Below are 23,574 nucleotides of genomic sequence, written 5' to 3' on the forward strand. Positions count from 1 at the left end.
ATGACGGTGATGATCACACATCATTGGAAACTATTCTAGGCATACGTATAGTTTATATTTTTTGCCCCATTAATATATTCATTATGAAACTTTATATCACTGAATTGTACACTAAAATGGTTTAAGTGGTAATTTTTATGTTATGTGCATTTTTTTTTACAATTTTTAAAAAATGAAGTAACAGCCGGGACCGGTTTGGCTCAGTGGATAGAGCGTCGGCCTGCGGACTGAAAGGTCCTGGGTTCGATTCCGGGCAAGGGCATGTACCTTGGTTGCGGGCACATCCCCAGTAGGGGGTGTGCAAGAGGCAGCTGATCGATGATTCTCTCTCATCAATGTTTCTAACTCTCTATCTCTCTCTTCCTCTCTGTGAAAAATCAATAAAATATATATTTTAAAAAAAAAAACTAAAAAAAAAAAAAACTGAAGTAACAAAGCAAACTACAAAGAAGAGATCGATAAATTGTTTTAGCCCAACTTTCTAGAAATGCTTGGTAATTCTAGTACCCTATTCTGTGCTATAGACTTTTTTGAGTGAGATATTTCCTAAATATATCTATGGAAAAGATATAGATAATCATATAAGCAACACTTATGATCATAGGCATGTTTATTTGTTAAACATGGCTAGGAGCTATGACCTAGCCATGAGCAGGAGTGCTATGTGCCTGCAAAGTTAATCAGCCTGTGGTGGTTTAAACTTGAAACAGTGGTTTAAACTTGTATTTGATGGTCTAACCAAACAACTTAGATGTAAAAATGATCACTAAATGAAGTGCGAGACTATGAGAAGCCACAGGTTACATCATTAAATGTATCTGAGATAAGCATCATTATTCTCTGTTCATATTATTTGATAATACTATTTATCTTATTTTAATCCTAAATGTTATTGTAAAGGTTTTCCTTTTATTCTATTTCAAATGTTTCTGGATGTATCATTATAAAAGAATATTGGTAATATATCTGTTATAGATCACTAAAATATGTTTTTAGAGAAAAGATGTAATAACATCGGTTGAATAGCCTGCTGTAAATTACATAAAGTTTAGAAAGTCAAGGGCACTTTGTTCCAGTTTGAACTCCATCATTACATTTCTAGTAACCTTAGACTAAAACATCATCATAAAGCACAAATGGCCATTGATTATTTTACATATTTTCTAGTTAGGCAAAGTTAATATAAAGAGTGGGGATATCCAATAAAATGACCAAAATGTAACTAGTATTTGTCTCCCTTTTCCTACCTCCTCAAATTTAATACATATTATTTATTTAGCAACAAGAAGCCGAATGCATGAAATTTGTGCAAGAGTAGACCTTCCTTCCCCCTGCTGCTGGCACCAGCTTCCTCTGGCACCCGGGAGCGGGGCCTTCCTCACAGCCCGGCTTTGTCCAGAAGATTGTCCGGGAGGATGTTCAGTCTAGTGAGCATATTGTGCTTTCATTATTATAGATTTAGATTATCAATAAAGAATGTCAAAATTTCTAACCTTTTTTCTACCATTTATTTGTTGTGTGATAATTTTTTAACCTTTCTCAGCCTCAATGTCCCTAACTGTAAAATAGACATAATAATAAGGCCTACATCATAGGTTTGTTATGAAAGGTTAGTTAATATGGAAAACAAATCTTTAAAACAATGCATGCACCGAAACCGGTTTTGCTCAGTGGTAGAGCATCGGTCTATGGACTGAAAGGTCCCGGGTTCGATTCTAGTCAAGGGCATGTACCTTGGTTGCTGGCACATCCCCGGTAGGGGGTATGCAAGAGGCAGCTGGTCGATGTTTCTCTCTCACTGTTTCTAGCTCTCAATCTCTCTCCCTTCCTCTCTGTAAAAAACCAATAAAATATAAAAACAAAACAAAACAACAACAAAAAATAATGCATGCATACAAGTGCTCCACAAATATAAACTGTTTTTATTATTGTTGTGAGGATGGTAAATCTACTCTGTAGTCCATCCTAAAATGATATTGTGAGACCTGATAATACAATATACTTTCTTATATAAAATAATTTATTTTTTGGAGATAATGTCAGATATGATTTGAAACCCTTCATGAATGTGAGGTCTTAGCCAAATGGTCCTCCTGCTCCTTGGCCCTGAGATAGATCCTGATAAAATTTCTGTCATAAACTCTAAGTTCATTTGGGACCAGAGGAAGACCCAACAGTTAGAGGGGGGAAAAAACCCCCAGAAAAACCCAAAACAAAACACACCAACGAAAGACTTCACTAAGAGGAAATAATCTGAACTGAACTCTGAAAGACCTAATTCACAAAGGCTGAGGATGATATTATACAACGTGTTTCACAACTTTTCTTTGCATTAGTCCTGACAGCCTGTCAGGTCACAAGCTAGTATTTGCAAATCAGGGATTTTAATTCTCTAAACCCAAAAGCCGTTCTTATTTCCACACTATGCTGCTTCTTTGATAATTATAGGTTGTATTATTCCGTGTCTTGGTTAATTATATGCTTCTAAATATCCCATTAATTTTTAGTGGCTAATTTTTTGTTATTGCTGATTTTTTCCCTTAATTTTTATTTGCATATACTATGCTAAATTGTAGTTTTGCTTTTTAATTTAAGTTTTGCTTATTTCTGTTTTCCCCCCACAATTTCACTCAGGTTCAATATCTTTGCTGAGGCCTCTTCTGGACCTGGTCCCAAAGACTGCTACTTTGGCTCTTTGGAGACTGGAAAATTATAATGATGACCTAGCAGAAGCAGTTTTCAAGGGTGACATTCTTCCTTATTTATTCACTAGTAGCCCCATGCACAAATCTGTGTGCCAGTAGCTCTCTGAGGGACCTGGCCACTCTGTGTCCACTGCCCAGAGGCTCTCTGTGGCCCAGAGGCCCATCGAGCACCAGCCTGGCCAGAGGCCCATCCAAGGCTAGGAAATGCAAATGACTTCCCTCCCTGTTCTCAGGAACTCTGATAAAGGGCTTCCTTCCTCTTTCGCAGCCAGCTTTCACCCCTGTGCCTCTCCCACTAGCCCCTCCTGTCACACTATCCTCCATCCTTTGGCCACCTGAATTTGACCTTGCCTGGGAGTCGGGTGCCACTGGACTCTGCTTAGCCAGTTCCTTTTCTTATGCCTCTGTGATGAAGCAAGCATTTCGCCAGGTTGCTCACACTACCTGCTCTCAGCAGCACCCCCCCCTCCCGGGCCCCCCCCCCCCCCTCAGGCAGGGATCAGAGGACCAGGAGCCACCATTTTGTGGCTATGGGTGCCTCCATCTTTGTGATGAAGTGATGGTTAATTTGCATATTACCCTTTTATTAGATAGGATTGGCAGGACAGAATGTAAGACTTTTAAAAAGTTATGTTTTTGGCTTAAAAAATTTGATAGTTTGGGTACATTTGCAAGCTTGTAGGCATTAGAATTAAGATTTTAAAAATATATATATTATTGATTTTTTACAGAGAGGAAGAGAGAGGGATAGAGAGTTAGAAACATCAATGAGAGAGAATCATTGATCAGTTTTGACAGAATTAAGATGTTAATACACATTTACCAAAACCGGTTTGGCTCAGTGGATAGAGCATGGGCCTGCGGACTGAATGGTCCCAGGTTTGATTCCGGTCAGGGGCATGTACATTGGTTGTGGGCACATACCCAGTAGGGGGTGTGTAGGAGGCAGCTGATCAATGTTTCTCTCTCATTGATGTTTCTAGCTCTTTATCCCTCTCTCTTCCTCTCTGTGAAAAATCAATAAAATATATTTTAAAAAATATTTTTTAAAAAAGATGTTAATACACATTCAATTCTTTGACCTGAACATAATAATCTCTTTATGGCATTCTACTTTGAGGCTATATTCAGCCTTTTCCCCCATTGTTGTTAATATAAAGAGAAAACATATTTTAAAATGTAATGAGATTGCACATTAAGCAATATTTCTGTGTATGGGAGTATTAAAATTATAGGGTCAGTCTTAGGTATATAAAGCCAAGCTAAAAGTTGTTTACAGAAATCTTTATATACAGGTGAAATTAGGTTAATGGCAACTGTAAGAAATTGCTTTAAAGCAAGAGGAAGAGAGCTCTAGCCAGTCAGACTCAGTGGATAGAGTGTCGGCCTGCCGACTGAAGGGTCTCAGGTGATTGGTTGCAAGCTCCTCCTTGCTTGGGCCCTGGTTGGGGCTCATGCAGGAAGCAACCAATCTATGTGTTTCTCTCACATAGATATTTCTCTCTGTCTTTCCCTCTCCCTTCCACTCTCTCTAAAATCAATGGAAAAATAACCTTGGGTGAGAATTAAAAAATATATATAATAAAGCAAGGGAGAGAGAATATGTTTAATGAAAGGTTTGGTAAAGCATTTTTACCAAGCATGCAAACATGTCAGGCCTTTAAGGGCATTTAAGAGTGCCCTACTACTGTATTTCTGTACAGCACCACAGAATAGTAGTTAGGAAAAGACTTTCCTCTAGGCAGGGCCTTGCACTGTTCATTCCATTCTGCTAGTTTATAACCTGGAAATGTATCTTTCTTGATATATTTTTAAGATTACATTCTTATTTGTGTCACCAAATGACAAATAATCCAATTAAAATTGGCAAAGGACTTGAATAAACCTTTATCCAAAGAAAACAGACACATGGTCAACAAACATGAAAAAATGCTCAACAGCACTAGTCCTTAGGAAATGTATATCAAAACCACAGTGAGCTAGCACATTACCTATTAGGATGGCCATAATAAAAAAGGAAAATAAGTGTTAATGAAGATGTGAAGAAATTGGACCCCTCATACATTATTGGTAGGTGTATAAAATGGTACAGCTGTTTAGAACAGCTTGGCAATTCCTCAGTAAATTAAACATAATTACAATGTAACCCAGCAATTTTACTCAATAATTATATTTCCAAAAGAATTGAAAATGAGTATTCAAAGAAAACTTGTACAAAATGTTCATAGCAGCATTATTTACAATAGCCAAAAGAATGACTGGATAAACAAAATGTTATATATCCACACCGTGTAATATCATCAGTCATAAAAAGGACAAAGTACTGATAGATGTTACAACATGGGTGAACCTTAAAAACGTTATGCTGAGAGAAAGAAGCCAGACTTAAAGACTACATATTGTATTATTTAATTTATATGAACTATCCAGATTATGAAAACCCATAGAGACAGAAGCAGACTAATGGTTATCAAGGACTCCAGGAGAGAGGAATGAGGACTGCTTAACACATACGTTGTTCTTGTTGGGGTGATAAATCTATTCTGGAACTAGAAAGATGGTTGCACCACATTGTGAATGCACTAAATGCCACTGAACTGTCTACTTTAAAATGGTTAAAATTGTAAATTTATGTTATGTGTATTTTACCAGAGTTTTAAAAACTAAACACAAATCCTAATTGTTGAAATACTTGTCTTATTTTTATAAATCAGAGAGTCATTTACTAATGACTATTTTATCTCTTCAAGGAGTCACAGAAATTTTATTTTTCTTATAGGTATTTCTTCTATTATCAAATACTGTTGGAATTTATTTTTTCCTGGACTCTTAATCATTCCTTTGAGGGTCAAGTATGTATTTTGGTATCCCACATAGAAGGTTCTTTTTTATTTTAAAGAAAAAAAGATTTAAAATATAATATTACCAAAACTGTGCTAATCTATATATATAAAAAGACAGTGACTGTAACAACCAAAGGCTCAACCGAACACTGGAAGTCAGTCCTGTAGTCAGTGCTGGATCAGGCCTGGAGAGAGGCCTTGAGAGAGAAGCAGGGTCTGATCCATAACCTCTGTGGTAGCTGTTAATCAGCCCTTGCCTCTCTCGTTCTCTCTGGGCCTGGCCAGCAGCATGCCTCTCTTTCTCTCCAGGCCTCCACAGGGGCTGCTGATCAGCCCTACCTCTCTGATCAGGCCCAGAGATAGGCCCAGAGGTGCTGACTGGCATAGAAACCAACCAATCAGAACAAAACCTGGGTGATATGTGAGGAACCAATGGCTGTCTAGAAGGTGGAGCTTTTGACACTGAGTGGCATAGAAACTGACCAATCAAAACCTAATCTGGGTGAACTGCAAAGGCAGAACCTAAAGTGAAAACTGAGGACAGGTTTTAAGGAAGTTGGAGGCGAGATCAGGCTTGAGAGCAGTTGGGGGTAAGATCAGGTCAGCAGAGGATAGCTACCCTGTTTCCCCGAAAATAAGACAGTGTCTTATGTTAATTTTTGCTCCCAAAGATGTGCTAGGTCTTATTTTCAGGGGATGTCTTATTTTTCCATGAAGAAGAATACGGTACACATTTATTGTTAAATGAAAATAAAGGAAATTTATTACCTGTATACGGTACGGTAGTACGGTAGTTGTCAACACAAACCAGACAAACTGTGAATCCTACAGTATCAAGAATTTACTCATTTATTCGATGACAATCATGTCATCATCTTCTGGAACATCATCATAACAATCCAATTCCTGAATTTCCTGGTGAATTTCTTGTGACTCCATTTCTTTCAGAATCAGTGGACCAAATCTCTCATGTTTAGCAATAGCATTCTGAGACAGAGCCTATGGGGGGTGGGGGGGGGGTGAGGGTGGGGGTGGGGGCTTATTTTCAGGGGGATGCCTTATATTTCACTCAGAAGGAAACCTGTAAGTAGGTCTTATTTTCAGAGGATGTACCACTGTTGTTTATTTTATTTTATTTTTAAAATTAATAATCTGTGTACATATTTTACCATTTCTCCCTCCTCCTATACATACCCACCTGTGTGTTTGGTTTTTTTTTGTGTGTGTGTGTTTTTTAATATCTTATTGATTTTTTTTACAGAGAGGAAGAGAGAGAGGTAGAAAATTAGAAACATCGACGAGAGAGAAACATCGATTAGCTGCTTCCTGCACACCCCCCACTGGGGATTTGCCCACAACCAAGGTACATGTCCTTGACCGGAATCAAACCCAGAACCCTTCAGTCTGCAGGCCGACGCTTTATCTACTGAGCCAAACCGGTCTTGGCTGAACCACTGTTTTTTAATCCACTCATCTGCTGATGGGCACTTAGGTTGTTTCCAAATCTTAGCTATTATAAATTGTGCTGTTATGGACATAGAGGTACATATATCCTTTCTGATTGGTATTTCTGATTTCTTGGGATATATTCTTAGAAGTGGGGTTACTGGTTCAAATGGGAATTCAATTTTTAATTAAAAAAATTATTTTATTGTTTAAAGTATTACAAATAGTAGTACATATGTCTCCTCTTATCCTCATTGACCTCCCCCTGGACTCCCCCTGGCTGGGCTGAGGGACACTCCCTCTCCCCCACCTGCATGAATTTCATGCACTGGTTATCTAGTGTTCTAGAAATGTCAATTAAATCCATCTGATCCAGTGTGACCTTTAGAGTCTCTGTTTCCTTGTTAAATTTTTGTCTAGAAGATCTACCTAGTGAAGTCAGAGGAGGTGTTAAAGTCCCCTACTGTGACTGTATTGTTGTTGATCTCTCTGTTGAAGTCCTTTAGAAGTTTTTAAAAATATATATTTAGGTGGTCATATAGTGGGTGCATATATGTTTATTGGGGTTATATTCTCTTGTTTGATAGATCCTTTCAATATTATGTAGTGACCTTTGTTATCTCTTGTGATGGCCTTCATTTTAAAGTCTATTTTGTCGAATATTAGTATTGCTACTACAGCTTTTCTTTTTCTTTTCCATTTACATAGAAATTTTTTTTTCTATTCCTTCACTTTCATCCTGTGTATGTCTTTTGTTTTGAGGTAGGTTTCTGTGGACAGCATATAGTTGGGTCATGTTTTCATATACATTCAACTACCTATGCCTTTTTATTGGAATATTTAATCCATTTACATTTAGGGTTATTATTGATAGGTACTTATTTATTGCCATTTTAATTCTGTATGGCTAGGTTTCTCTCTCTGTTTCTTCTCATTATTAAAGCAGTCTCTTTAGCATTTCTTGCAATGTTGGCTTAGTGGTTTGTTTAGCCTTTTTTGTCTGGGAAGCTCTTTATTTTACTATCATGAATGATAGCTTTGCTGAATATAGTAATCTTGGTCTCAGATCTTTGCTTTCTATTAACTTGAGTACTTCATGCCGTTCCCTTTTGGCCTGTAGAATTTCTGATGAGAAATCAGGTGTCAGCCTTATGGGAACTCCTTTGTAGGTAACAGTTTTCTTTTCTCTTGCTGCCTTTAAAGTTCTCTCTTTGTCTTTAATATTTTGCATTTTAATTATGATGTGTCTGGGTGTATGCCTATTTGAGTTCTTCTTGATTGGGGTTCTCTGTGCCTCCTGAATTTGGGTTACTTTTTCCTTTACCAGGTTAGGGAAGTTTTCTGCCATTATTTCTTCAAACATGGTCTTTATTCCTTCCTCTCTTCCTGCCTCTTCTGGCACACCTGCTATTCTAATATTGTTATGTTTCACGTCCCACAGCTTCCTTAAGCTTGCTCCCTGTTTTTTAATTTTTTTTTTTTTGTTCTCTGATTGAATTTTCAACTCTGTCTTCTAATTCACTGATTTGATCCTCAGCTTTCCCTAATCTGCTGTATATTGCTTCCAATGTGTTCTTTATTTGTGTTATGTCATTCTTTATCTCAGACTATTCTTTTTTTATAGTTACTATATATTTTTTCATGTTGTTGAGCATCTTTACCATCATTACTCTGAGCTCTGTTTTTATCTGCACTTCATTTATCTTTTCTCTGAAGAATTCTCAAGTTATTTAATTTGGGGGTTGTTTCTCTGTCTCCTCATTTTTGGCTCTCTGTTTGGGTTTATGACTGTGTATTTGTGAGATACTCTACACTTCTCAATCTCTAGTGCAGGACAGTGTTAAAGGCTGTTTCTGACTAATTAGATCAGGCAAAAACTCAAAGCTTCCAGAAACTGCCTCTGCCTACAGACTGACAGGATTCCAACTTCAATTGCCTCTTCCCCCCTCCCTCCCCCGCAATGGTAGGGCAGTTTCTTCTGCCTTGAGCTAATTGTTATTTTTAATCTCTTAAGTCACCTCAGGTCAAGGTATTTCCCAATAAAGTGTGTCAACTGTCTTTCCTCCCCAGGCAAAGCGTGGGAAAGATGTCCTCCACTGCATGAGGAAATAACTCAGCCCAGGAAACTTAGGGTATCTGCCTTCTGAACTCTATTCCCTGAGTACCCAGTCCTAGCTTTTCCTCTCACAGCTTCCGTCCACTTTACCCTTCCTTTGCTGCAGCACAAAGTGGTGGTTCCACAGGGAATTTTGTATGTTGGGCCTTTAAAAGGGAGCCTGAATTTTCAGACAGCACCTCCTGCTTTTCACAGCTAGATGTTATGTGTGTATCCTCCTCAGTTTGGTGCTCTCTGCTGCGAGGCCCAGCTTAGGGATTAGATCCCAGAGTTCTCAGTGGCACCTCTCTCCCCCACAGCTGAGAGATATCCCTGGGACTTCAGTTGCTGTCTGTGGGTGCCCAGCCAGCCCTTTCATGCCTCCGCCCCTCCTACCAGGCTCTATGTGGTCTCCACTTTTAGTCCTCATGTATCAGGGTTCTCTCCTGCAATTTTCCCATTGATTATTCAGGAAGCTTTTCTGTATTTTAGTTGTAGTTCCAGTTTGTTCCTGAGAGCATGTCCATGTAACATTCACTTACTTTGATGCCATTTTTAATCCTCTCTAGAGGTTCTTACTAGAAGTTTTCTAAGTGTGAATGATGTCCATTAGTTTAAAAGAGGCAAAACTATATTAGGGCAGAAAAGTGATGACAATGTGAAGCATTATTCACAAGTTTCTGTCTTCTTCACCTACCAGTCCTTTAATTCATTTCTCACAGGAGATTTAAATTCTATCAGGTACAAAGTCCTCTGGTTTTGCTTTTTTATTTTTTCCTTTAAGAAAATTTCTTCAGTGAGAAATGGGAAAGAAGAGAGGAATGAGGAATTTAGGGAAGCAAAAATTAGGAGAAAGGGGGAATGAGAACAGAAAGTATGATTATAGGCTCTGTAGTCAGTAATGACTATTACTACCCAAGGAATTTTCTGTGAGTTTAAGAATTCTACAATATAAAAAGTCAAAGTAGCTTAAGGTAATGTTAAGAAATGTACCACCATTATTTTCCTACAATTATGAGAAAATAATCTGTGGAGCACTCGCCAGTATGGCTCATTGGTTGAGCATCATCCTATGCACTGAAAGGTCTCAGGTTTGATTCCCAGTCAGGGCACATACCCAGGTTATGGGTTTGATCTCTGGTTAGGGCCCATGTGGGAGGCAACCAATGTTTCTCTCTCTAAAATCAATAACATTTTTTTAAAAGAATAATCTGTGGGAAACTACTTTAAAACTCTTCTAATTTTTACAATAAATTAGTAGGTATTTGGTTACTGACATAAAATTAGACTTTACAACAAATATTTTGATATCTCTATATGTTACACTTAAGAAACTAAAGAAATATATAAAATCAAAACATTATTACTAAATAGTATTTTTTTTTTATATCATTAATATACTAGAGGCCCGGTGCACAAAATCTGGGCACTTGGCAGGTGCCTCAGTCCAGCCTGTGCCCTCTTGCAGTCTGGGAGCCCTCGGAGGATGTCTGACCCCCGAGGAGGCAGGAGAGGCTCCCGCCACTGAAGCTGCACTCACCATCTGTGAGCCTGGCTTCTGGCTGAATGGCGGGAGTGCACTGACTACCAGGGGGCAACTCCTGCATTGAGCATCTGCCCCCTGGTGGACAGTGCGCATCATAGTGACTGTTCAGTCAATTTGCATATTAGCCTTTTATTATATAGGATTATATAGGATACCAGGTTTTGAGATCAATGTTAAAAATATGCTTGGCGTATTTTCTCATAATTTTTTGCATTTTAATATTTTAGCCTAAATTAATAGAATGCATTAAAAACAGGTGCTATGGCACTCAGTCATTTTTTAGTTGTCTCTGTAAGAAATAGACACAATCTAAAGTAGAGGATTAACTGGGTTCTGTAATAAAAGGAAAAGTTAGGAGACCATTACTGTGTCATTATGTGAACCATAAAATCACAGTGAGTGTTATAGCTAAATACTTCCTAAAAATTTAATTTTCTTAGCTATATTAAGGAAATCATGTTTCAGTTTTATTTCATTTCTTAATCTGATAAAACTTATATATATAGAAAATATTTTAAATATGAAACATTTACATAATGTTAAGTCATTTATATTTACCTTTAAAAAACATTCCTAAAAATGAATATATTACATGTCCCATTGTTTGGCTAGTTTATTTACCAGGAAAAGTTTTATAATGTATCATGAATATTTTGCCTTTATATTTATTCAATGATTGATAAGTATATCTTAAAACCTTGTTGTTATTTCAGGATAACTTAGGACACCAGAAAGATTAGTTAAGGTCATGAAAGGCCTACCAGGCTTAGAGACTGAGGGCAAGTAAAGGAAATGAGTTTGTCAGCTGACAGTTTAGTCGCACAGGCTAACAACCTAAGAGTTCATATGGGTCAAACAAATACTTTCAGTGTAATGCAGATACATCAAAATCTCATTAAGTAATTAAATGATGAATTTGTGGAATATACAATTTGCAGGAAATATTTTATTTATAAATGCATGTTTTAGAAGAAAACATTTGAAATGTAATATGACTTGCCTTGTTTTTGTTTAGTTACTGAACGAAAGCAATGGAGAACATAAAAAAATAAAAATGATGTTGCAGGATGTTTTCCTTTAGTATTTAAAAGCTGTTGAGCTTCATTATATTTTTATTTTTACATTGGTTTTAGTCTATTTTAACTTTTTATTCTATAAGTGTTCAATTCACTTTGTGTTTTATCTATTTTATCCTGTTGCGTTTCTACAAAGAAGCTGCTGCTTTTGTGTTATGAGTAAATTGCTAGACATTCTCCTCAACTAGCTCAGGCAACAGTTGATTGTGGAGCACTGATACAGCTGTGAGATGCTTGGAAGATTTGTAACCTGGAGTCAAAGAAGATTCAACCTTGGCATTTAGTTGTACTGCAAGACATAATGCAGGTAATGGAGCATATTTTAAAATGGAGTTATTAAAGTATATGTTTATTAGATAAATCTGATTTTGCTTAGTAAAGCATAGGTGAAGTTTTCATGATGTTTCTATACATTATGGGAAGATAAACTTTGAATGATGTTCAAGTTTTTTTATTGCAAATTCATTAAAAATGCACATTTCAATCTTTATCTTAATTAGCAGAAGAGAAATCTGTAGATGGAAATGGGAGGGAAATGCGGTAAATGAGATATTAATTCTCAAAGACTTTGATAAATTGGTTAAGAAATTATTTTAGTTTGTCACTCCTCAGGATACATTGAGTCTTCAATCTGACTCCCAACATAGAATATTCCAAATCAGTCAGGGGCTGTATCACACAGCGAGTACTGTAATGTTAAAAAGATATGGACATAACTTTCTAGAACATGTTTGTATTCAGACCATATTGGGCAGGAAGGAGGAGGAAGAGAAGGATCACCTTCTCTTATAAACTGACAGCTCAGTGCCTGGACCTCTCTTGTGAAGGTTGTGCTGATTAGTAAAAAATATATAGGAACCAAAATTGCCCCCACAACTTTATAGAAGTTGCTAAGCAATATAAATACATAATACAACAAGAATATGCAGTTTAACAAACATGTAAAAATGATTAACTTTGTTATAACCAAGGACTGCATATGAAAACATTAGTGCAAATATCTTTTCTCCCCTATTATTACCTGAGAGAAAAAAGAGTAAAGCAGAAGTGTAGCCAATTGGTTAAGAGCACAGTGACATTAAACAGGACCTGAGTTTAAGTCCAAGTTCTCCCACTTAGTTGCTATGTGACATTGGATATAGCTTTTTAACTTTGTGAACCTTTACTTCCTCATCTGCAAAAAGAGGGTAACTACTTGAGAATTATACAGAGATTTATTGTGAGGATGAAAATACAGGTAAAGCACTCAGATGAATGCTTGGCACATGGTCAATACTCTATAAATGAAAGGTATTAGTATTAATACTGAAGGTTAGAAAGTACTTGGTAATATTTATGTACATTGGTAAAAACACTATAAATTGTGTCAACTTGTGGAAAGTTGTTTGGTAAAACTAATCACTATAAATTGTGTCAACTTGTGGGAAGTTGTTTGGTAAAACTAAGTCACAAAAGAGTCTATGGTTTCTCTAATGATCAACTTGGCTAGTATTTCATCCTAAGGAAAGAATTCCACAGAATGAAAAACTATATTCATGCAAGTGTTATTGGAGCATTGTTGGTAATATCAAAAAACCTCAAATATTTGGCAGGAGTTTAGAGGTTAAATTATAGCAGTTTACTTAATGGACTAACATTCAACAAATTAAAAAGGCAATTGTGAATCCTACATGGTAACATGGAAAAGTGATTATAATGTAAAAAAGGACAAAATTGTGTATTACATTTATGCACAGTGTGCTTCACATACATTAAGTGTGCTACCCTTAGAGTAGCTATTACTCTCCTTGTTTAATGGAGGAAGAATGTGGAACTTAAGTTGCCCCATGCAGCCTGAAGTTATGTTAAAGGTGGAACTGGAATTTGAGTCTAAACCACTGTGCCATACAGCTTCACTTAAGTACTTCTTGACAAAGTATTGAAGAAGAAATTCACAACAGAAACAGTGAGAAGTTCTCCCACGATTATGTTTAATTTGGTTCTTAAAGTGGTGACACTGTTAGAGACAAAAAGAAGTAAAATGACATAAAAGTAAATTGAAGCTGATGGGGTTGTGGAGGGATTGAACAAAAAAGACGAAAAAGGGAAACAGCTCATGGATACCAACAACAGTGTGGTGATTGCATGGGGAGAGGATGGTGGAGATGAAAAAGGATAAAGGAAGGATAAATGGTAATGGCAAAATAAAAATAAAAAGTGAGGAAAAAAGCAAATTGAGAAAGAAACTATTGTCATGCTTAGAATGGTTTAGAATTAATATATCAAAATTATTTCCTTCATATCTGGATTTTGGTTTTCCAGATAGGTTCACCTTAGGACTATTGCTTAGTCTATGTTGATTGAGAAAACTAAGGCAGTGTTCTAAATCAGAGGCTGGTTATCATGAGGAAACTACACAAATATTAATATATTTAGTAATTTTTTTTTTTTTTTTTAATGCCAGAGGACTTAATGGCAAACAGATTGTAACATGAGTATTTCAAAGGTTGCTGCCAAAGAGTTTGGAGGGTCTGAAACCGGTTTGACTCAGTGGATAGAGCATCGGCCTGCGGACTGAAGGGTCCCAGGTTCGATTCCGGTCAAGGGCATGTACCTTGGTTGTGGGCACATCCCCAGTGGGGGGTGTGCAGGAGGCAACTGATCGATGTTTCTAACTCTCTGTCCCTCTCCCTTCCTCTCTGTAAAAAAATCAATAAAATATATTAAAACAAAAAACAAAACAAAACAAAAAACACACACAAAAAACAAAGAGCTTGGAGGGACAGCTGTGCAGATACATTCTGGGGCAGGTGCCCATAGGTAACCTCCCAGACCTCCCTTTTGTTGAGTTTGAGGCTAAGTGATAATAGTTTATAAGCAGGGTCTGTTCTAGGGAATCCATTCCAATTTTTTTTTTTTTTTTCTGTAATCTGGCTCCCACATGGAATTCCCCTGTAATTTCAATATTTCATGGTACTTAAAGGCCTGGGACTTAGAAGCTCCCAGAGGAGATTACTGCATAGATTTCTCTGAAGGAAAGGGAATTGTTATCTAGAAAGCAATAAGAGTTACCATTCACAACCTGAATATCAATGAAAATAGAGGACTCACCTCCAAATAACCTGGCTTCTTTCTCACCAAATTTCTAAAAGTGGAATATATTGAGGTTATTGGGAGGACATTCATTCAGTATTTTCAGACAGTTTAAAAAATATAAACCTCAAATAGAGATTCAAAAAAAATAAGGTATATCTTTAAGGGTATAGAAGGAAAAGATGTCGTAGGAAATAAAAATAAAGTAACATACAATTAATAAGGAGAGAAACCAATGGACATTATTTGAATTTTCCTTTTTTAAAAAATACTATTTTTAAAGGTTACTTCTGTGTATAGATTTTAAACTATTTTACTGATAACCAAAGGGAACTGGGGCTAACAACTAGAAATGGCAAGTGTTTTTTAAAAATTCTGTTCAAATTGTGTCATTAATTTCTATGATTGAACCACCAGTTACTGAATACACTGATAAAAAAAAAGTACCTCTTACTTTGAAGATGTTATTTATTTTTTTAAATATATATATATATTTTATTGTTGTTTTTGGAGAGGGATAGAAAGTTAGAAACATCGATGAGAGAGAAACATCAATCAGCTGCCTCCTGCACACCTCCCACTGGGGATGTGCCCACAACCAAGGTACATGCCCCTGACCGGAATCGAACCTGGAATCTTTCAGTCCGCAGGCCGACGCTCTATCTACTGAGCCAAACCGGTAGGGGTGTCGAATTCAATCAGAGAAGGGGCCAAAATCTAAAATCCAGCCTAAATCACGGGCCGAATGGTTTACTGAACAGTCATAAACTGACAATGTCATAAACTGACAGCGGAGTGCAGTGATGACAGCGCAGTGTGGGCCACATTGCAAGGCCTGGTGGGCTGGATTTGGCCCGCGGGCCTTGTGTTTGACACATGTGGTAGGGCTAAAGATGTTATTTCTTTATATTTGTCCTGCTTATTGATAAAGGCTGACGTAGAATTCTTCTCATAATGTTGTCTCTTCTTCTACCCACTCTTTCCTACACTGCAGAATTATTTTAATCAATGTCAAAACTCTCATTGTTTCTAAAGATTAGTCTTGCTTTGGAGCTACAGGCAGTGAGGCGAGGACCCTGGTGGCTGGAAGTGTGAGGGGTGAGGCAGAAGGAACCATGGGGCTGTGGAGCCACAGTGCTTCCCAGAAAAGTGCTTCCCTCTGCTCCTGGCCCTCCTTCCTGTCTGGCGTGTTAGGGCTGGCAGCACAGCGGAGCGGTGAGGAGTGCTCCAGGGAACTGTGTTCGGAGAGTGGCAGCCCTGAGAGTACTTGGTGAGGTGAGGACAATAGCCTCTCTATTGGCTAGAAGTGTGAGGAAGGAGGAGTCAAAAAAGTACTTTATGGACGAATGATCTTCCACATTTGGGCTAAACAAAAAAAAGTAAGTTCTACTTTTTTATTTTGGGAGTTTTAGCTAAAAATGCTGTCTTTTGTAAACTTGGTCTCTTGTAAATTTTGGCTCTTCTCGAGCTGACAAACAGGAATACATTTGATTAGGTGTTCTGAAACATTTCAGTTATTGATAGAATTGTCTTGTTATAGATGAGGAAACTGAAGTAGCGAGGTTACAGGATTTATTCTGGTCAGACGGCAATTTGTGGTGGAACTGCTTGAAAGTTACTCAAAACCTTTCAGAGATTTTTCATTTTTATGGTGTGAGAAAGAAAAGTGTATGAGAGCTCGTAATTCTTCGTTTTAACCTCCTTCTTCTATTTGAAAGTCTCACCAAGTACCTCTGTTTTAATCCTTGATGGCTGGTTTCCACATGTGTGACTATTTTTTCTCTCACAGACCTGATTTATGTCCTTAGGACCTAAATCAAGTGAGGAGTTTTATTCCAGCTCAGCAGCAGCTAGGAGAGGAGTGGTGCTTCCAGGAAATGGCTGGTGTGGACACTACGGAAACATTCACCAGTGAGTGTCTTCTATTCACTAAGTAAATAATGTAAGGAAAGATTCCGTGCTGGCCAGCTGGTTCTTTTCTCCCTTATAGAGAATGATGAAATGATCAGAGGAGAATACAATTTTAAAATTCAGAATTTTTGCAAATATTCTTCTTATGCCACTCATTCCACCTATATATAATTACTAACATTGTAAACTGTGTGAAACAGGCTTAGGAAGCAGTAATTAACTTCTTAAAAATCTACATGTTATTAATAAATATCTGAGTTAATAGGGACTTAGTAGTGTATGACTTAGAGTAGGTAAGGAAGGACGGGGAAAGGGGACAAGAGCTTGGTAATTAAAAATTATCTTAAAAGCCTTACAGACAACTATCTTCACAGATGCCTGTAGATATGTTGATTTCTGTTCCATCTTATTCTTTTTATAACATTATTTTTTATTCTAGAAGGATTGAAAAATACCCATAAAGGCAAATTATGTTTATGAGGTTATATATATTATACCTAGTTTATTCTAATATTTGTTTCCACAAATACTCTCCTATTTACTTACCGTAGGTGTAAATGCAAAAAGATAAAGTATAGACCTGGAGAGCATTATGCTAAGCAAAATAAGTCAGTCAGAGAAAGATAAATATCACATGAACTCACTCATCTGTGGAATATAATGAACATAAACTGATGAACAAAAACAGATCCAGAGACAGAGAAGCATCGATCAGACCATCAAACCTCAGAGGGAAGGTAGGGAAGGGTGGGGGTAAAGGGAAGAGATCAACCAAAGGACTTGTATGCATGCATATAACCATAACCAATGGACATAGACACTAGGGGGGTAAGGGCATGAGGTGGGGGACAGGGGACAATGAGGAGATAAAGACACATATGTAATGCCTTAATCAATAAAGAAAAAAAATAAGTAAAAAAGAAAAGAAAAATGTCTCTTCTATGTTCTTTGAGCAAAGAAGAGAAACCAAATGTGTTAAACAAAATAACATTTTAATTATAACATTACTCAGTAGTTACCTAATTTGTTAGTCATTTTTTTTTGGATAGTTTGTATGCTAGTAAAAACATATATTGTAAATTCTCCTGTATTTTTATTTATTGTGAATTTTAAAGTTATAAACTCTTGGTTAATAAAATCTGAGTGTTTTTTTTACAATTCAGAATATGGAACAATAAAATATAATTCTGTAATCTCAGATCACTAAGTCACTGAGAACTTTATAAATGAGGCTAACAAACAATTTATCACCATCATCATTATAATCACCAAATAGTATTTGAGACTCTTAGCCCACACAATATTTCCTCTATCTGATGGCACATGACATTCTTTTTTTTTTTTTTTTTTTTAAGTATTTGTATTAATTTCAGAGAGGAATCGAGAGGAAGAGAGAGAGAGAAACATCAATGATGAGAGAGAATCATTGATCAGCTGCCTCCTGCGCACCCCCTACTGGTGATTGAGCCCCCACGAAACCTGGGGGGGAATTGAACAGGCGATCTGGTTCCTGGACTGATGCTCAACTGCTGGACTGCCACCTAACATTCCTTTAGTCTAAGGCTTGTTTCCTGTGCAAGAAATGTCACTAAATGTGTGTGCTGAGTGAGAGAAGGATGTTTGTATCCTAATGGTTTCGTCAATCAGGTTTGAACAGAGCATCATAATGTATTTTTTAAGTTTGAACAAAATTGTTTCTCAAACTTGGTTTATTTTCCAGTCATTGTATAAATCCTCCTAACATCTTTTAGATATTGAGGGAAAACACAATTTTATTTATATTTTACATTTATTTACATTTGAATTTCTAGAAGTACATTAGGCATAGTGTACTTACTAAAATTTGAAAGTACTTTAATTAGCATTTCACAAACATCTATAAGGCATTTTAGCTTATTAAAAGCTTTGAACTTTGTTAGCACAAGAATTATATTTTGACATAAGTTATGTTCATCATCTTATTAAAAAATTTAAACTCATGGTCTACAGGAAATAGTTGCTGTGTAATCACTATGTTGTCTGACGAATTTGCACAGTTAATTTTGGGGGCTTTACTTTTATCTGTGGTTTTAGATGAATAAACCAGCTTGCTATAAAAATGTAGTATAAGTTATCTGCATCAAAGCACTTTTGCTCAGGATAGAACTCTGGCCTTGAATTAATTGTATATACTTAACCATTTGTGTCATAGAAAAATTTCTCTATATCTCCTTTAATTTATACCACAGTTTTACCACTATTGGTAGCTACTAGTTTCATGTTATTTGAATTGTGACTAGTGTACCTGAGGAACTATAATTCTTAATTTTATTTACTTTTAATTAATATAAATTTAAAAATTGATTATCAATTATTGGAATGCATTTAGGCATGATCAGAACAACTTTGGTATGTGAACTAACTTTTCAACTGTAAACTTTTTGAAATCTAAACAGAGACTAGAGTATTCCAATGAAAATGTAGCAAATTAATTGAGTTGTGCCATAAGTATACAATATGCATTGGATTTCCAAGTCTTGGTATGAAAAAAGACTGTGAAATATTTCATTAAAATTTAAGGTATTAATTAAATATTGAAATCATAATATTTTGTGTATATTATGTTAAATAATGTATAGTATTAAAATTAATTTTAAATAAGCCAGTCAGAGAAAGACAAGAACATGTTTTCACTCATGTGGAATCTAATGAACAAAATAAATAAACAAAATAAAAACAAACTCATAGATAGAGAACAGACTGACAGCTGTCAGAGGAACAGTGGTTGAAGCACAAAGAAGTTCCCTATGTTGTAATTTATAGTGGCATATTTCCTGAGTGTAATATTATGAAGTTATTAAAAATGTTGGGCTGGCTTCATCCTCAAGAATAAAAGTGGATAGTGGAAGCTCGTGGGTAGCTTTAAGGAATTATTCAGAAGGAGTCACACTAAAAACTGCTGACCACTTTTATAAAAATACTAGAGGCCTGGTGCATAAAATTCGTGCACGGGGAGGGGGTTCCCTTCAGCCCAGCCTGCACCCTCTCCAATCTGGGACCCCTCAGGGGATGTCTGACTGTCCAACTAGCAATTGGACATTCCTCTCACAATCCAGGACTTCTGGCTCCTAACTGCTCACCTGCCTGCCTGCCTGGTTGCCTCTAACTGCACCCCGCCCCCCATCAGTCTTATCACCCCTAATTGCCTCTGTCTGCTGGCCTGATCACCCCCAACTACCTCCTTCTACCAGCATGGTTGCCCCTAACTACCCCCCCCCCCAGCCTATCTTTAAATTGATCAATAAGGCCACCTAAATGCGGATAAATGACAATTCTTGACATTCTTTACTTTTTAATGAAACAAAATAGAAATTTTTGTAGGGCTTAGGAACAGTGAGTTAGAAGTAGTGTTTGAAAAAAATAAATTAAAAAGCAATAGTTAAAAGAAATTAGAATTCCTGAGGTATTTGATATGCATGATTATTTTTAAATTACTTTGCTAAATACATAGATATCTCTCTATATTCCTTCCTTTATTCCTTTTGGAGGATCTCTTCCTTTTGAGTTCTTTTTATGAATTCTCATGATAGATCAGTTGATTTTGCTTTTTCTCCAAAATCTGCTTTGTGACCCAAAAGATTAGTTAAGATTAATATGTTTAGATCAACCCACCCTTTTTTGGCCAATTTTTAGATTTTCATCTTTTTTAAAAAATATATTTTTATTGATTTTTTACAGAGAGGAAGGGAGAGAGCTAGAGAGCTAGAAACGTCGATGAGAGAGAAACACCGACCAGCTGCCTCTTGCACACCCCCTACTGGGGATGTGCCCCCAACCAACGTACATGCCCCTGACCGGAATCGAACCTGGGACCTTTCAGTCCGCAGACCGATGCTCTACCTCTGAGCCAAACCGGTTTCGGCTTGAGTGGTTCTTTTGTATGACTCTAAAACACTACTGCAAGAATTACAGGTAGAAAGAACATCACCTTTCCACACCCAGAAAGCCCACCGCACCCAAGGCATTTTAGAAGGTATGAGATGTAAGCCTCAATCATACATGGCAATTGCAGGCTGTAGTTGGTCCACAAATGGATGTGTTTTATTTGACATATACTATGTTGTCTCCCACAACATTCTTTAAAAAAGAAAAAATTTAATTGCTTCTAGGCCTTTTGGCTAAGATCAAGTGTAGTATCTGTTCTTATCAGTTTAATATCTGATACATCCTCTATCCGAGGACAATATATTAAATGGATTTTTAATGCTGGGAGTTGGAATAGGAGCTTGCTCCGTCCATTCCACGCATCGACCTGGTATTGCAGTACCTCCAGGAACGGAGCAAAAAGAAAAGAAAAAAAAAAAAAAGAAAGAAAGAAAGAAAGAAAAAAGAAAGGAAAAATTAAAAAAGTTACTAACACACACACACACACACACACACACACACACACACACACACCCAGGAAATTTCACTTTAAAATATCAGATTTCTGGCTTCTCTTGAAAAACCCAAAGATCTGACAATAGTATATTCCTACCTGGCCACCCTATGCTGAAGCTGAGTAAATGCTGCTCTGTCTAGCTGCTGCCATTACTTTTGCTGCTACTAAACTGGGTATTTTTCTTACATCCTCTGGCTTCACTATTCTAGATACTTGCCTAGGCCTGTGGACATTTCAGTTACTACTCTTAATCTACACAAAGAACTAGCCATAAATAACAGTTTAGAGGAGGGATTGAGGTCACTAAATAACTAAAGCAAAATAACTCTTCATGTTTGTCTCACAAAATTACTCTTGCCTGATTCAGCTGGTTTTATCCATTTCGGTCATGCCTACTGTACTAGTACTAGAGGCCCAGTGCACGAAATTTGTGCACGGGGGCAGGGAGGAGGGTTGTCCCTCAGCCCAGCCTGCACCCTCTCCAATCTGGAATGCCTGAGGGATGTCCAATTGCCCGCTTAGGCCTGATCCTACCGGGATCCAGAACAGCTGGCTCCTAACTGCTTGCCTGCCTGCCTTCCTGATTGCCCCTAACTGCTACTGCCTGCCAACCTGATCACCCCCTAACCACTCCCATGCCAGCCTGATTGATGTCTAACTGCTCCCCTGCCAGCCTGTTTGCCCTCAACTTTCCTCCTCTGCTGCCTGGTCACCCCTAACTGCCCTCCCTTGCAGGGTTGATTGCCCCCAACAGCCCTCTCTTGCAGGCCTGGTGCCTCCCAACTGCCCTTCGCTGCTTGCCTGATCACCTACAACTGCCCTCCCTTGCAGGCCTGATCTCTTCCAACTGCCCTCCCCTGCTGGCCATCTTGTGTCCACATGGGGGCAGAATCTTTGACCACATGGGGGCAGCCATATTGTGTGTTGGAGTGATGGTCAATCTGCATATACTCTTTTATTAGATAGGATAGAGGCCTGGTACATGGGTGGAGGCCAAGCTGGTTTGCTCTGAAGGATGTCCCGAATCAGGGTGGGGGTTCTCTTGGGGCATGGGGCAACCTGAGCGAGGGACCTGTGGTGGTTTGCAGGCTGGCCATGCCCCCCCAGCGACCCAAGTGGAGGCCCTGGTATCTGCAGTTTATTTACCTTCTACAATTGAAACTTTGTAGTCTGGAGCAGAGCCAAGCCTCCTGCTCGCCCGGTGGTGGAAGCCATTTCTGTTTGGATTTGTTTACCTTCTATAATTGAAACTTTGTAGCCTTGAGTGGAGGCCTAGGCCGGCAAGGCCAGGCGGAAAGCTTGACTTCCTCGGTTGCCAGGGAAACACCTCCCTCCTGTTCTCTGTGGCTGTAGCCATTTTGGTTGGGTTTATTTGCATATTTGCTCTGATTGGATTGTGGAGTGGCTTGTGGCTGTGGCCTGTGGAGCGGAGTGGTGGTTAATTTGCATATTACTCTTTTATTAGGTAAGATATTGCTGGGCATGCCTATCTGCACTCTTCCCTTCTAGTTAGCAAGAAGTCATTTTAATAATCCATTCATCCAGCTTTAGAGAGTACTAATTTTATAAATGTTGTTGATCTTAAAAGTCTCCCCTTTTATTCATCTTGTTTTGTTTTAAAATTAAATCTAAAGTTATACTGAGCATTTTTTATTATTCTAAATAGAAGATATTGATCCATTTAAATGGTAATACTTCACACCTGTCAGTGAGAGCACTATAAGCTCAGTCTTTTATTTTTTACTAGAGGCCTGGTGCACAAATTTGTGCACCAGTGGGGTCCCTCAGCTTGGCCTGCAGGACTGGGCTGAAACCGGCTCTCCGACATTCCCCAAGGGTTCCCAGATTGTGAGAGAGCACAGGCCAGGCCGAGTGACCCCACCAGTGCATGATCAGGGCCAGGGAGGGATGCAAGAGGTTGGCCAGCCAGGGAGGGACCACAGGAAGGCTCCAGGGCATGTCTGGCCCATCTCGCTCAGTCCTGATTGGCCAGACCCCAGCAGCAAGCTAACTTACTGGTTGAAGCATCTACCCCCTGGTGGTCAGTGCACATCATAGTGAGTGGTTGAGAAGCCTTAGCATATCATTAGCATATTATGCTTTGATTGGTTGAGTGGATGACTGGATGATGGGACACTTAGTATATTAGGCTTTTATTATATAAGCTGCGGGGGTGGAAACCTGAAAACAAATATCTGTGTTCTAAGAACAGTGTAGAATAAAATAAGAAGAAAGCAACTGTCTAAGAATCAAAGAGTTGTCACCCCAAATTTTCACATTATTAATAGTCAAACAACTTAAGCCTCATAAATGTTTATTAGGACCATGGAAAATCTGATACAGACAGAACTGAGGTGGGATGACCTCCCCCACCAACCCTTGTCAAGGAGGCTGCCTCAGTTTCTTCATTCAACAATGAGCTATTCTTCAAGCCCAATAGAACTAGTTGAAAACAAATGA

General features: G+C 37.9%; 1 protein-coding gene across 1 annotated transcript in view; it reads left to right on the forward strand.

The window, feature by feature from the left end:
* SPAG6 (sperm associated antigen 6) overlaps positions 1–23,574 on the forward strand; it is a gene marked incomplete at both ends in the record, with an annotated part of 57,107 nt that overhangs the window by 15,687 nt on the left and 17,846 nt on the right. Inside the window, 3 exon segments of the mRNA XM_084865358.1 lie at positions 11,883–11,923; positions 11,926–11,957; positions 11,961–12,018. Of these exon segments, the coding sequence (XP_084721484.1) occupies positions 11,883–11,923; positions 11,926–11,957; positions 11,961–12,018 (131 nt within the window).

The sequence above is a fragment of the Pipistrellus hanaki genome (genome assembly GCF_964339955.1).
Source record: "Pipistrellus hanaki genome assembly, chromosome: 1".
Lineage (NCBI taxonomy): Eukaryota > Metazoa > Chordata > Mammalia > Chiroptera > Vespertilionidae > Pipistrellus > Pipistrellus hanaki.